The sequence below is a fragment of the Conger conger genome, chromosome 1, assembly GCF_963514075.1.
Source record: "Conger conger chromosome 1, fConCon1.1, whole genome shotgun sequence".
Taxonomy (NCBI): Eukaryota; Metazoa; Chordata; class Actinopteri; order Anguilliformes; family Congridae; genus Conger; species Conger conger.
Window position 1 is genome coordinate 36773866 of NC_083760.1, and position 12356 is coordinate 36786221.

At 39.2% G+C, this 12356-nt stretch overlaps 1 protein-coding gene across 1 annotated transcript in view; it reads left to right on the forward strand.

Moving 5' to 3' along the window:
• The window catches only part of xdh (xanthine dehydrogenase), a 120498-nt gene that overhangs the window by 32138 nt on the left and 76004 nt on the right, over positions 1–12356 (forward strand). The window contains exons 7-10 of the mRNA XM_061258428.1: positions 2483–2560; positions 4802–4888; positions 5172–5313; positions 7117–7209. Of these exons, the coding sequence (XP_061114412.1) occupies positions 2483–2560; positions 4802–4888; positions 5172–5313; positions 7117–7209 (400 nt within the window). The remainder of the gene's footprint in view (positions 1–2482; positions 2561–4801; positions 4889–5171; positions 5314–7116; positions 7210–12356) is intronic.

The following is a 12356-nucleotide window of genomic DNA, read 5'->3' on the forward strand; positions in this document are numbered from 1 at the left end:
TGATGGACTTAATATTCCGTGAATGTAAATGTTATTGAATGTATACAGTGGCTTTAGTATTCAGAAACCTTCATTTTTTGCACGCTTTATTGTGTTGTAGATTTCATTTTAAATGGATGAATCAATCTACACTCAATAACCCATCATGACAAAGTGAAAAAATGTTTAGAAGTTTACAAATGTATTAAAAATCAAAAACTCATTTATATAAGTATTCACACCCTTAATTGAGTACTCTGTAAAAGCCCCTTTGGCAGCAAATACAGATTCAAGTCATCTTGGGTAGGTCTCTACAAACTTTGCACACCTGGATTTGGGTATCCCAATCCTGGCAGATCCTCTCAAGCTCTGTCTGATTGGATGGGAAGCATCTGTGAGCTGCCATCTTCAGGTTTCCACAGATGTTGTATGGGGTTTAAGTCCCTGGGGCGGCCTGTAGTGTAGTGGTTTAGGTACATGACTGGGAAACGCAAGGTTGGGGGTTCGATCCGCAGTGCAGCTACAATAAGATCCGCACAGCCGTTGGACCCTTGAGCATGGCCCTCAACCCTCCAGGGGAGGATTGTCTCCTGCTTAGTCTAATCAACTGTACATCGCTCTGGATAAGAGCGTCTGCCAAATACCATTACTGTAATGTAATGTAATGTAATGTAATGTAATTCAAGTCTGGGCTTTGGCTGTGCCATTCAAAGAGAGTCAGAGACTTGTCCTAAAGCTACTTCAGCATTGTCTTTGCTGTATGATTTGCTCTTTGTTGTGTTGAAAGGTGAACCTTCGTCCCAGTCTGAGGTCACATGCACACTGGAGCAGGCTTTCTTCAAGGAACTCTCTGTATTTGGCTGCATTAATCTTTTCATCAATTCTGACCAGTCTCCCAGTCCCTGCCACTGAGAAGCACACCCATAGCATGATGCTGCTACCAGCATGCTTTACAGCAGGGATGGAATTAGCCAGGTGATGAGCACTGCCTGGTGTTTGCCATATTTTCTGAAGCAACTGTATACATTCACATTCATGGCTCATGAAGTCCATCATGTTGGCAAGGGTGGGCTCACACCAGCTGTAAAGTAGAGTGCTCACTTGACCAAATCTTCAAATGAAACAGGAATCCACTGTATATCCAAAATTATGCTACCCTGAGCCATAAGAAAGAATGGGCAAGTGAGTGACATTTAATTTACTAAGGGAACTTTTTATGAATGGACTGATTTTCTTTCATTGTACATGTAGTGGTTGGCCAGATTGATGGGGATTAACAAAAAACAAAGCATAAACATGCCCATTTATAACACTAAAAAGGTTGTCTTTTAGAAGTAGACATGTACATGTCTCACCATGCTGGTTGACTAGCACATACTAAATAAGACCAGTGTACAGCCAGGCTAAACATGTTGGTTGGAGTTCTGCCCAAATAATACCAGCTAATGCCCAGCTCGATCTGCTTGACCACGATTGTTGACCAAGTCATGCCCAGTTTACCAGGCACTCAGAACAGGGGATCCAGATGCGAGACCAAGATGGGGATTTCTTTATAATCAAAGTCTTTATTTTCTGGTACCAGGTTAGACAGGCAACGGTCAAAAGCCAGCAAACAGATGCAACAAGGATCAGGCAGTTCGTAATCGTTAGTTCAGGCAATAGGTCCGAATTCCAGCAAATGGATGTATCAGGGGTAATCCAAAGAGTAGTCATGGTCACAGGCGAATCAAAAACAAATAGGCTAATCAGACACAAACAAAATCCAGAAACAAAAGTCAAGGTACAGAAACGGGTCAAGAAGCTACGGTTCAAAATCAGACGGGGGCGAAACAGGTCGTAGCAGGTATCAATACGAAAACGCTGGAAGGTATGGTACAAACACATAACAATCTGGTGACGAGACATACAAACTGAGGGGTTTAAATAAGATGGGTAACGAGAGGAAATGGCAGTCAGGTGTGGGAAACGATCAGGAAGTGAAACAGGTGAAACGAATGAATGAAGTGACTGTGACTACGGTGTGGTTACAAAAACATGGAGACGCTAACAAAACAGACAGAATGCAATACATATAAAACATGAATCCTTATCACCAGCGATCAGCTTATCACCAGGTTGACCATGTCGGTTGACCAGCTCATGCCTATCTTGATCAGATTATGACCTGTTTGGCTGTGCTTGACCAGTTTATACCCAGCTAGATCAGCTTATGGCCAGCTTGACCAGCTCAATGTATGAAGTGGTCATAGCTGGATTTTACAGCATGCGCCAGAAATTATTTGCAATATTATGTACTGTAAATATTTATTTTTTGTATTATGCAGTATCTTTGCTTCTCTGATTGCAGTTCATAATAGGGACAACTTAGCTCACAAAGGCAGTCATTACCTACCTCAACATTACCTGTAAAAGTGACGTAAAAAGGGTAGTATCCTTGTAATTGACAGAACTTTATGAAACTCTGCAGCTCCTTTTTTCTAGTTGTTTCCCCTATCTGTTGCAGGATGGCGGCTGCTGCTCAGGGAAACGAAAAACAAATGGGTGCTGCATGGATAAGGAGGACAAGGAGGAGTACATGAATGTGAGTTTTAATTTAGCTTAAAGAATGTTGATAAGTAACTTATGAGCAATTTATGTGCAATTGTTAGTCAACCACTGAAAAATAATACTAAGAGGTCAAAGATGCCCAATGTGCTGGTTTACATACTCATCCTCCCTTTAAAACATTAAAAGTGGAATGTGGTTGTTTTACGGTCATTCAAATGTCACAATGTGTGTGCTTTAGCTGATGTGACCTCCATAATGTTTGTGACAAAGACATATTTTTGATTTTGGCTGTGTATTCCACAAATTCAGATTTGATAGAATTCTGCAAAATCCTGAATACAGGTCACAAATAATAACTCTTAAATGGTTCCTCGGGTGATTTTGTAACAACCAGCTGTGAAATGGCTCACTTACAAAACTTTGGTGTTTTTCCAAGTGCACACTCAGAAATAAAGGTACAAATGCTTGTGGCTGGGGCATTACCCTATAGGTACATAAAATTGTACCCCTGACCAGCAATACATAATGAAGTTTTTGCTTAGAGAACGTAACATTACTGTACTTTCAAGGTACATTTGGGAAATTTGATCATTGAAGAACAAAAATGTATCTCCACTTCCACTTTATTTTTCAGAGTGGATTGACAACAAAAAGCATACCACCTTGATCAGTGTAATGGTGCATCTCTCTGTATATTCCTGTCTATAGAATGCCCCCTCTGGATATGGAGTAACTGTCTCAGGTTTCTACACTTTCTCTGTCCTGGGTCCTATTTCATGTTCAGTACAATGCTTGTGCAAAAGGAAATTCTTAATAGTATACACATTTTGTGAGAAAAAATGGATGAACCTCACACAAATTGAACAGAAAACCTGTTTATTAATTACTCAATAATCACTCAAAACACCATGAATTGTCACTAATCCATATAAATGTTGCCATTGATTAAGATACATTTTAAATACGTTTATTTAAATAACACTTACTGTAAAGTAGCACTTATATTTCAAAATATTTGTTACTGCCAAATTTGCACTAATTAACATACATGTAGGCACTGATGAACATAAGGTTAAACAGGTTCACTTTTAAGAAATCTTAAGGCACTTAACCATTGCTGGTTATCGTCAGTGTAAGTTGTGTGGCTCATCTTCATCATCTTCATCATCTTCATCGTCATCACATGCAGCCTGGCATGAATTTGCACACCCAGATCCTTTACAGTTGCTACATGCAACAGAGCAGTCAATGTCATGCTTCTTGCATGTGCACCTCAGGCTGCTGCAGTCTGTTTTGCAAGTGCATGTGATGATCTGTAGGAGTTCCTGTGGAGCTGGTGGTAAGTCAGTCTGGACTGGGACGAGCCTCCCATCACTCTCTTTCCATCCCCATTCTTGTGGCAGGAGTTCATCTACAGTTCCCTTCCACTGCTGCACTTGGTAGTACAAACGAAGACTGTGGTACTTTGCTGCTGCTGGCATAGAATTGCGGCCAAAAAGCCATACCGACATGGAAACAAGGCCAAGCGACTCAACTATGCGCAAAAACACAGGAAAAAAATGGCAGCAGGTTCTCTGGACTGATGAGTTGAAATATTTTGCTGTAGCAGAAGGCAGTTTGTTCGCCAAAGGGCTGGAGAATGGTACGAGAATGACAGAAGAGACAGAAGCATTTGAGGCTGCGTAAATCCACAGAAGAACTGTTCTCCAAGATGTTTGGAACAACCTACCTGCTTCCTTCAAAAACTGTGTGCAAGTATACCTAGAAGCTGTTGGGAGGGAACTCAATCGAGCTTCTCAATCGAGAAGAACTCTTCTCTCTGAAGCAGGGGTGCCCTATCGTGCCATGGAGGGCTGAGGGTATGCAGGTTTTCATTTCAACCTATCATTACACCTGATCAGCTAGTGTAGGGATTGGTTGGAATAAAAACCTGCTTCGTCTTGGCCATCCATGCCACAGGATTGGGCACCCATGCTCTAAATTTTGCTCAATTTTGACCAGTCAATGGAATAAAATTTTCACATAATGGATAAGCAAGAAGATGCGTTTTATTGAAGCCTGCTGTACAGTACATTGCCTTCGGAACAATTGTTGCAGTCTGCACTAGGTTATAGGATTAGTTTATGTATGATACTGTATGATAGCAGACAATTAAAAAAAAACACAGAATAAGGGTTGCTGGAGATTGCCTGAACATTACTACTGAACATTTCTCTCCCAAAGCAATTTTTAAAATTTTCATATTTCTAATTTCTCATATTACTCATTTTGGCAGGGACATTCCATTTCACAGCTATATGACCCATCAGAATTCATGCCTCTGGACCCAACACAAGAGCTCATATTCCCTCCAGAACTAATGGTATGCCTACCTTCTCCAACTCTAATTTAACATTAATGGTTGCTTACATTTACTCTTAACTCTGATGCACTGACTGTTAATTTTGAAAAAACTTTGTTTTAGCATTCTCTTTTTGCCACAGAATAATGTCTTTAAATACTCTGGTCATATCGGAAACACTGACTTTGCATTACATTAACAATTAGGTTGAAATTGTTAATGTATCTTTTTAAGTTCGGTATATATTGGTGTGCTTAAAGACTAGTTAGCTGTTTCTTGGATGATTTACACTATATGCTCTTAGAATTTAGAGCGGAAACCTCAGAGACAGCTGCGGTTCAAAGGGGAGCAGGTCCTATGGATTCAGCCCACTTCCCTCCCAGAACTCCTGGACCTCAAGGCACAATATCCTACAGCCAAGTTAGTGGTCGGTAACACAGAAGTTGGTGAGTCATTTACCAAAGTTCTGAATATCAGTTTTGACATTGAGAAAACAATCTGAAATGTTTTCAAGATGGCTGCCAAATAGCATTGATTTTAATGGTAATGGAACTAATAAATATATTTTAAGCATTTTCCTGTTGTTAGTCTACATTTTATCAGATTTCAAAGTTGTCAAAATCGACTGTTTGGGACATAAACATTTTAATTGGGAAGTGAGTAAGTTTATTTTTCATGCTCAGGTTGACATTACTGTGGAATTGCCCACGTAATGAATGTCTTGAAAGAAACGGTTAAGAGCGAGTGCTAAATAGGACAGAATAAGTGCATGGTATACATTATACAACATGACGTTAAACGTTATTGTGTCTTATGCATTCATAATAGGCTGGGGCATGTTGGAACAAAGCTTTCCAACATGCCCTAGCTGTGCTAGTTGCATGGCTCACAGTTTCTGCTTGATAGTAACATGTTTAAAAACTACACTGCCCTATAACCCGCAAGACAATGATTTAAATGGTGTATATCTGTTTGTGGTGTTCACACATCAGTTAATCTAAAAATAGTTTGGCGAAAAAACATGACTTGCATGCTAACAGGGATTTGTTAATAACTGTTAATGAAGTTTTCAAATTGTTTCACATATGAGAAGCATGTTGCTATAAAACATACATGAAAATAAACCTGTCAATTTTGCGCAAATGCATCTATGCATTTTTTTTTGGCAAATCCAGGCAGTCTTGTCTATCTTTGTCATAATGCATCAAGCATCTCCTGTGGCTTTTAAGCAAGTTTGGGTGGTGTGGGGAGCTTGATGGCCCCAGTGATGTTTGTCGTCCAAGGTGCTTTATTGACAGGACAATTTCCACGGCAAAAACATGTCAGAGGGGCTGTGATGAGGGGCATTTCAAGACATTAGAAAGCACACACTCTCAATTTTTTAAATGGCTAAATTCACATCCAGATTAAGTAAATAGCATAGTGTTCTAGATGTTATTGCTCATTTATTACCGCAAGATTTCATTTAAATAAAGCGGTGGGTACATGGTGTTTACATGAATTTACTATACACTACGCCCCTGCTTGTGAACAATCATGTTTTTCTGTTTGCATAGATTGGTTAGCAACCTGGAATATAATTCTGCAAATATTCCTCAACTATTACATACACTCAGTAAGCACTTTATTAGGTATTTATTAGACATTTGTTTTAGACTTATTGGTTTTCTGCTGCTGTAGCCTATCCACCAGAGGTTTGATGCGTTGTGTGTTCAGAGATGCTCTTCTGCATACCACTGTTGTAATGTGTGGTTATTTCATTGCTTTTGTGCATTTAGTTGCTGCCACATGATTGGCTGATTAAATATTGGCATTAACAAGCTGGTGTACAGGTCTAGCTAATACATTTTGCACTGAGTGTAAATATTACATTGGTAAGATTTACTTTGGGTTGGGGGGGAATCATAACTTGTGGAAGAAAGATGCTATTATCCCTCCCCTCCCCTTTTAGATGTTCGTTTTTTTTTCATGGTATTATTTATTGTTATTTATGTCAGTGGTGATCAGTTCCCTGTCCGCCTTCACTGCTAACACCCCCTACCCCCACCCACCCACCCACCCCACCTGGTGCACAATTGCTTATGCTTGATGCTAATAATGAAACTTGCTGTGCTGGTAGATCAGTCAACATTGTCAGGCTTGTAATATGACAACCCGGTTGGTTTACCAGCACAATTATCTAAATTAGGCAAATCAGACATTTATGGAATTGTGGTTGCTGTTGTAATTATTGAACTATTTTCTTTTAGGTATTGAGATGAAATTTAAGAACCTTGTGTATCCTGTGATTCTGGCTCCAGGCTTAATCCCTGAATTGAACAAAGTCCAGCATACTGAGAGTGGTGAGTATCAGGTCATGCAGCAAATGCACAGTTGGGCCCACTTTGTCAACATGTCCTCTGCTATCACCAACACACCATAGAGGAAAATATAGATATGATTTTAGTCCTAGACTAGTGCTGGACACAACAAAGTCTGTTTTTTTAAGGGGCCGATGTTTAGAGAGTGCAGGCAAAATTATATGTGTACATATTATTTTATCTGGTACTTTAAGAAGAAATTACACAAAAATAGCAACTTAAGCTTGATTTATGAAAACTATTTCACCAAATTATAGTTACATGTTCTATAACTTCCAATCTATCCGACCAGATCGTTAACTGCAAAGACATATCTCAAAATGGAAAAGTATGCACACTAACAGCATTAAATTTTTTTAAAACAGTTTAATAAAAAAACACCGAGAGGCAGATGTGAGTGAAAAGCAAGTTCAGTGAGCTCTTTCAAAAAGCTATTCAATGTATTTCACTGAAAATACCTATTTTTGTGACAATGCATGCTGCACTGTAATGGTAATAACAATAACATTAACATTAACATTAATACAATGACCGAATTAAGTCTGTACTCCAAAATATAGATACTGAAGGTAAATGTGAAAGAAATGTCAGAATACAGAACAAAATGTTGGTCTTAATTGTAGGAGTAAGTACTGCTTACTTTGTCAAGGCTCTTCCTTCAGTACCGGGCTATCGGTTTAGCACACACTGTAAACCAAACAATTGCTGTTTGGTGCAACACACATTGTGGTGACCCATGGGGTGAGAGAGGAAGAGAGGGCGAGAATAGTTAATCAAAAATAATATTTATAAAGTGCCTTCAGGGCACATTCCAAAAGTCCAAAAAACTTTCTTTTTCAACAAAAAAAGGAAAAAAAAAGTCACCCGCCAAAAAATTAGGAACACCGGTCCCCCGGGATTCACGTGACGGTGTTGGCCCGTTCGTATTTGTGGCGGGACTGTCCAACCCGCGCCTTTCCTGGCCTCAAAAGATCCGCGTCGCCACCTTGTCGAGCGTCTTTTGGTTAGTGGCTGTTTCTCCCACGTACTGGCTCTGCGTCCGTCTCCCTCAGTACTCAGCCCCGCTCTGTGCTCGCGCCCGGCCTTTTGTAGGGCGCCTCCCTCCCTCTTGGACTTAGCTGCGCCTGTCCAATTAGAAGTTGTTTAGAGTTCGTTGTTCGCATTCCCCACGCGCCTTTCCCCGGTGTTGCTGGCCTTGGTGCTGACTCTCCTCGCCGGCTTTCTCCGGCTAGGTCTCTGCTGACCTATTAAATACGAACTCGGGAAATACACATGGTTAATAATTCTCCCGAGCACTTGGCGTTGGCGCACGGGTCGTTCCACTCCCGTGGTGTACCGATCATTGATCGGGCCGCCACAACGTGCATTTTCATAATATATGAAAAGCAGTTATAGTTATATTTCGCATTTGCTTTTCTGCACTACTGAACATGTACCGAAGTGAGAAGTCAAAATGGAGGTTCACTGAACCAAGATCTTTTGTTTTGTAACTTTCTTAGGTATAATTCTGTCACTTCATACGTACAGCCCCTGATTTTGGCTTCATCTACCTCTCTCATTTAGAAAGAATAGTAATTTATTTCACCACTAATCCCTGATTTGGTTTCAAACTTTCTGGAGAGTTCCTTTTCTGATTCAGTAATGAAATCTTTGAACTCCATAACCATGGCCACACTATCTGAGGTGGATATTCCATTCTTGTTCTCTTCTTACATTTCTTCAAAAAAACCTTTATTTTCTGCCCCACAAATCAACATAATATCAATCCCCATGACCGACATTGATGAGACCGGTTTGGTGGAGGGCTGTTAAATAATTGCACAGTATACATATCCATACAATTTATTAGGTATTTATTAGACATATTTTTTAGACTTCTACTGCCGTAGCCTATCCACTTAGAGTTATGGTGCGTTGTGTGTTTGGAGATATTGTTCTGCATACCACTGTTGTAATGTGTGGTTATTTGCATTACTGTCACCTTCCTGTCAACTTTGACCAGTCTGGCCATTCTCCTCTGACGTCTCTCATTAACAAGGCATTTCTGTCTGTAGAACTGCTGCTCACTGGATTTATTTTTTGTTTTTTGCACCATTCTTTGCAAACTAGAATGGTAGAAAATCCCAGGAGATCCGCAGTTTCTGAGATACTCAAACCATCCTGTCTGGCACCAATAATAATTCCATTGTCAAAGTCACTTAAATCACATCTGCTGAGATAATCGTATGAATAAGTAGGTTCCTAAAAAAGTGCTTAGAGAGTGTATATGCCGAGTATGAACATTGTCATATCAATTTTCAAGCTGAATGCGGAAGCTTAGAATGAATGGGTGGATATCCAAAAAAATCTAACCATGTATTAGAATGAAGATTGTAATTTTTCCAATACTTGGTGGTCATACTTACATTTTCCATATATATTTTTTAAAATATTATGACTCTATTGCACCAACATGTGTTTTGTTTAGGTCAGTGATTTAGGTTTGCTTTCTTGATGATTGTGTCACTAAACATCAATATGTTTTCCACCAGGTGCTGTGCACATCAGTCAAAGTATGAGGGAGGAGATAGATTAGTGTTTTTCAATATTGTTTTTAATACATTTTCAAATATTTCTAAAACCATGTTTTCACTTTGTCATTATGGGTTATTGAGTGTAAAATGGTAATTTTATCCATCTAAAAATTTTATCAACAACATAATAAAGTGCAAAAAGTGAATGGGATACTTCACATCACATAGGCAATGCTGTGTTCCTAAATAAGAATTCCAAGTGTAGCCTTTAAATTAGTATTTTATTTATTTAAATTTTTATTTAAAAAAAAGTCAAACACCCATGTCACCCTTGTGAAAAATAAATAATTATTGCTCCCTTAATCTTAATAGCTGGTTGCACCACCTTTAGCAGCAATAAATGCAATCTAACACTTCTTGTACTTGATATCAATCTTTCACATTGCTCACAGGAACTGAAGGCCACTTTTTGCTGAATGGCTTTAATTCATGGGTTTATGATCAAAGGAAATTCCAGAAAAAAGGTTTTTGAAATATATCAGTTTGGAAAGGGTTACAAAGCAGTTCTAAGGCTCTATGACTCCACAGAACAACAGTGAGAGCCATTATCTCCAAGTGAAGAATACTTGGAACAATTTGAATCTTCCCAGGAGTAGTTGACCTGCCAAAACTGCTCCAAGGGCGCAGTGACTACTCATCCAGGAAGTCGCAAATGATCCCAGAAGGACATCCAAAGTCCTGCAGGCCTCTCTAGCCTCAACTAATCTCAATGTTCTTGTCTCTACAATCAGAAAGAGGCTGGACAAAGAAGGGATTCATAAGAGAGTAGCAAGGTGGTAACTGGGGGAAACCTCATTGCTCATCTCACAGTCTCCAAAAATCTTGGAGATTTTTGGGATAATGTCCAGACAGTATGGACAGATGAGTCAAAAGTGGGACTTTTTGAATGATATGGGTCCCATTATGTCTGGTGTAAAACAAATATTGTTCTTTCGCAAGAAGAACATCATAAGAAAAAGGCCACAAACATGGTGGTGGTAGTGTGATGGTGTCGGGATGCTGTGCTCTGAACAACTTGCCATTATTGAAGGAACAATGAATTTCGCTTTGGAGAATGACCGGTCATCTCTCCATGAGGTGAAGCTGAAGTGTGAGTGGGTTATGTAGCAAGAAAATGATCCAAAAGCAAAAGCTAGTCCACATATCCTGTTGTTCTGGAAGCAAACCCTAATTCAGGAGTTTCTCTGTTGTGTTGCTTTTTTAAAGATATTGCACATCTGTGCGTAAACACTTGGTTGCCAGTCTATTCACATTGTAGGATAGCTACTGTAAGCAAAGGTGCTGCCCTGTATAAATTGACAATAATTTCATTCAAACCAAAATATTTCAGGGAAAGGTTTTTCATTGTCAGCTAGTATTTAGCCTAAACAATAAAAACCAACCAGCACAGATATTGTAGCCTACAATGCATTAGACCTACCAGAGAGAGATGAATAACATGCACTATGCTACCAATTACAAAGGTAGGCTACAAAAGCTTGGCTTCACAAGTCTCTTGTTCATATCTATTACTGTGGGGAAAAAGTCCATCATGCCATGAATTGAGATGGCAATTATTGTACGTGAGTAAATTTCTCCAGAACAAGAGGTACTTCATGTTCTGAGGTCAACTTCCTGTTTACATATGGTCAATGGTCATGTTCCCCTGTTTTTTTTGTCGAGATTAGTGATGGGGAATGGGGGGTAAAGGAGGATGTTCTGCAGTTGTTTGTCACAGGGACTGTTGACAGTCACAGAGGTTTGCCACTGACAATAACAGGAATTGCATATGGGGTGCAAAACACCTCCCCGATCCTGCCCCGCTGGTCCTTTGATTAAGTTATATTTGGTTTTAAATTTTAAATGGACAATATTCAAAATTACTTGGTTGTGTTCTTATTTGTCAAAAAATCCAATGTGACAACTTATCCCACATATTGTGACAACTTACCCGCTGATGGGGAAAGTTGTAAAAAGTGCACACCCTCTACTTAACTGTCTATAACTCTGTACTGAAATAAGATATGAAGAAAATACATATATGCCTGAGACATATATTCATTAATTCTCTCATATGCTATGTCATTTATTCCATTGTGATGTGTTGAGCCCAAGAAATTTAAGGACGAGCTAAAAAAAAGCAATGGCTTTTTCCCCCAAATGCAAATGATACTCTCCTGTGCCCGGTTGCATAAAACACCTTAAGTGTTTCCCTTAACTGTTTCCCTTACCGAAGAAAAATGTCTAAGTGTTTATATGCAACACCCTCATGTAATTCCCTTAAGTGTCACAGTTGAGTGCTTTGCTGGAATGGTTGACGTTTTACTGTAGCAAAATTAGACCGTAACCATGAATGTGTTATCTCATTGGTTACGATCATTGACTGTAGGCTATACAATAAGATGAGGTTTTAACCACTAACCTACGGTAGCCCCTTTTATTTTATTTTATTTTGCGAAAATATAAAATACGGAAAACAAAAAAAGGAAAAAACATTTTAAAAAGCAAACTCAATCGGATTGTGACAGCAACCAAAAACAGAAGATGTAGGTGGAAATAACAGATTAGATTAACGCT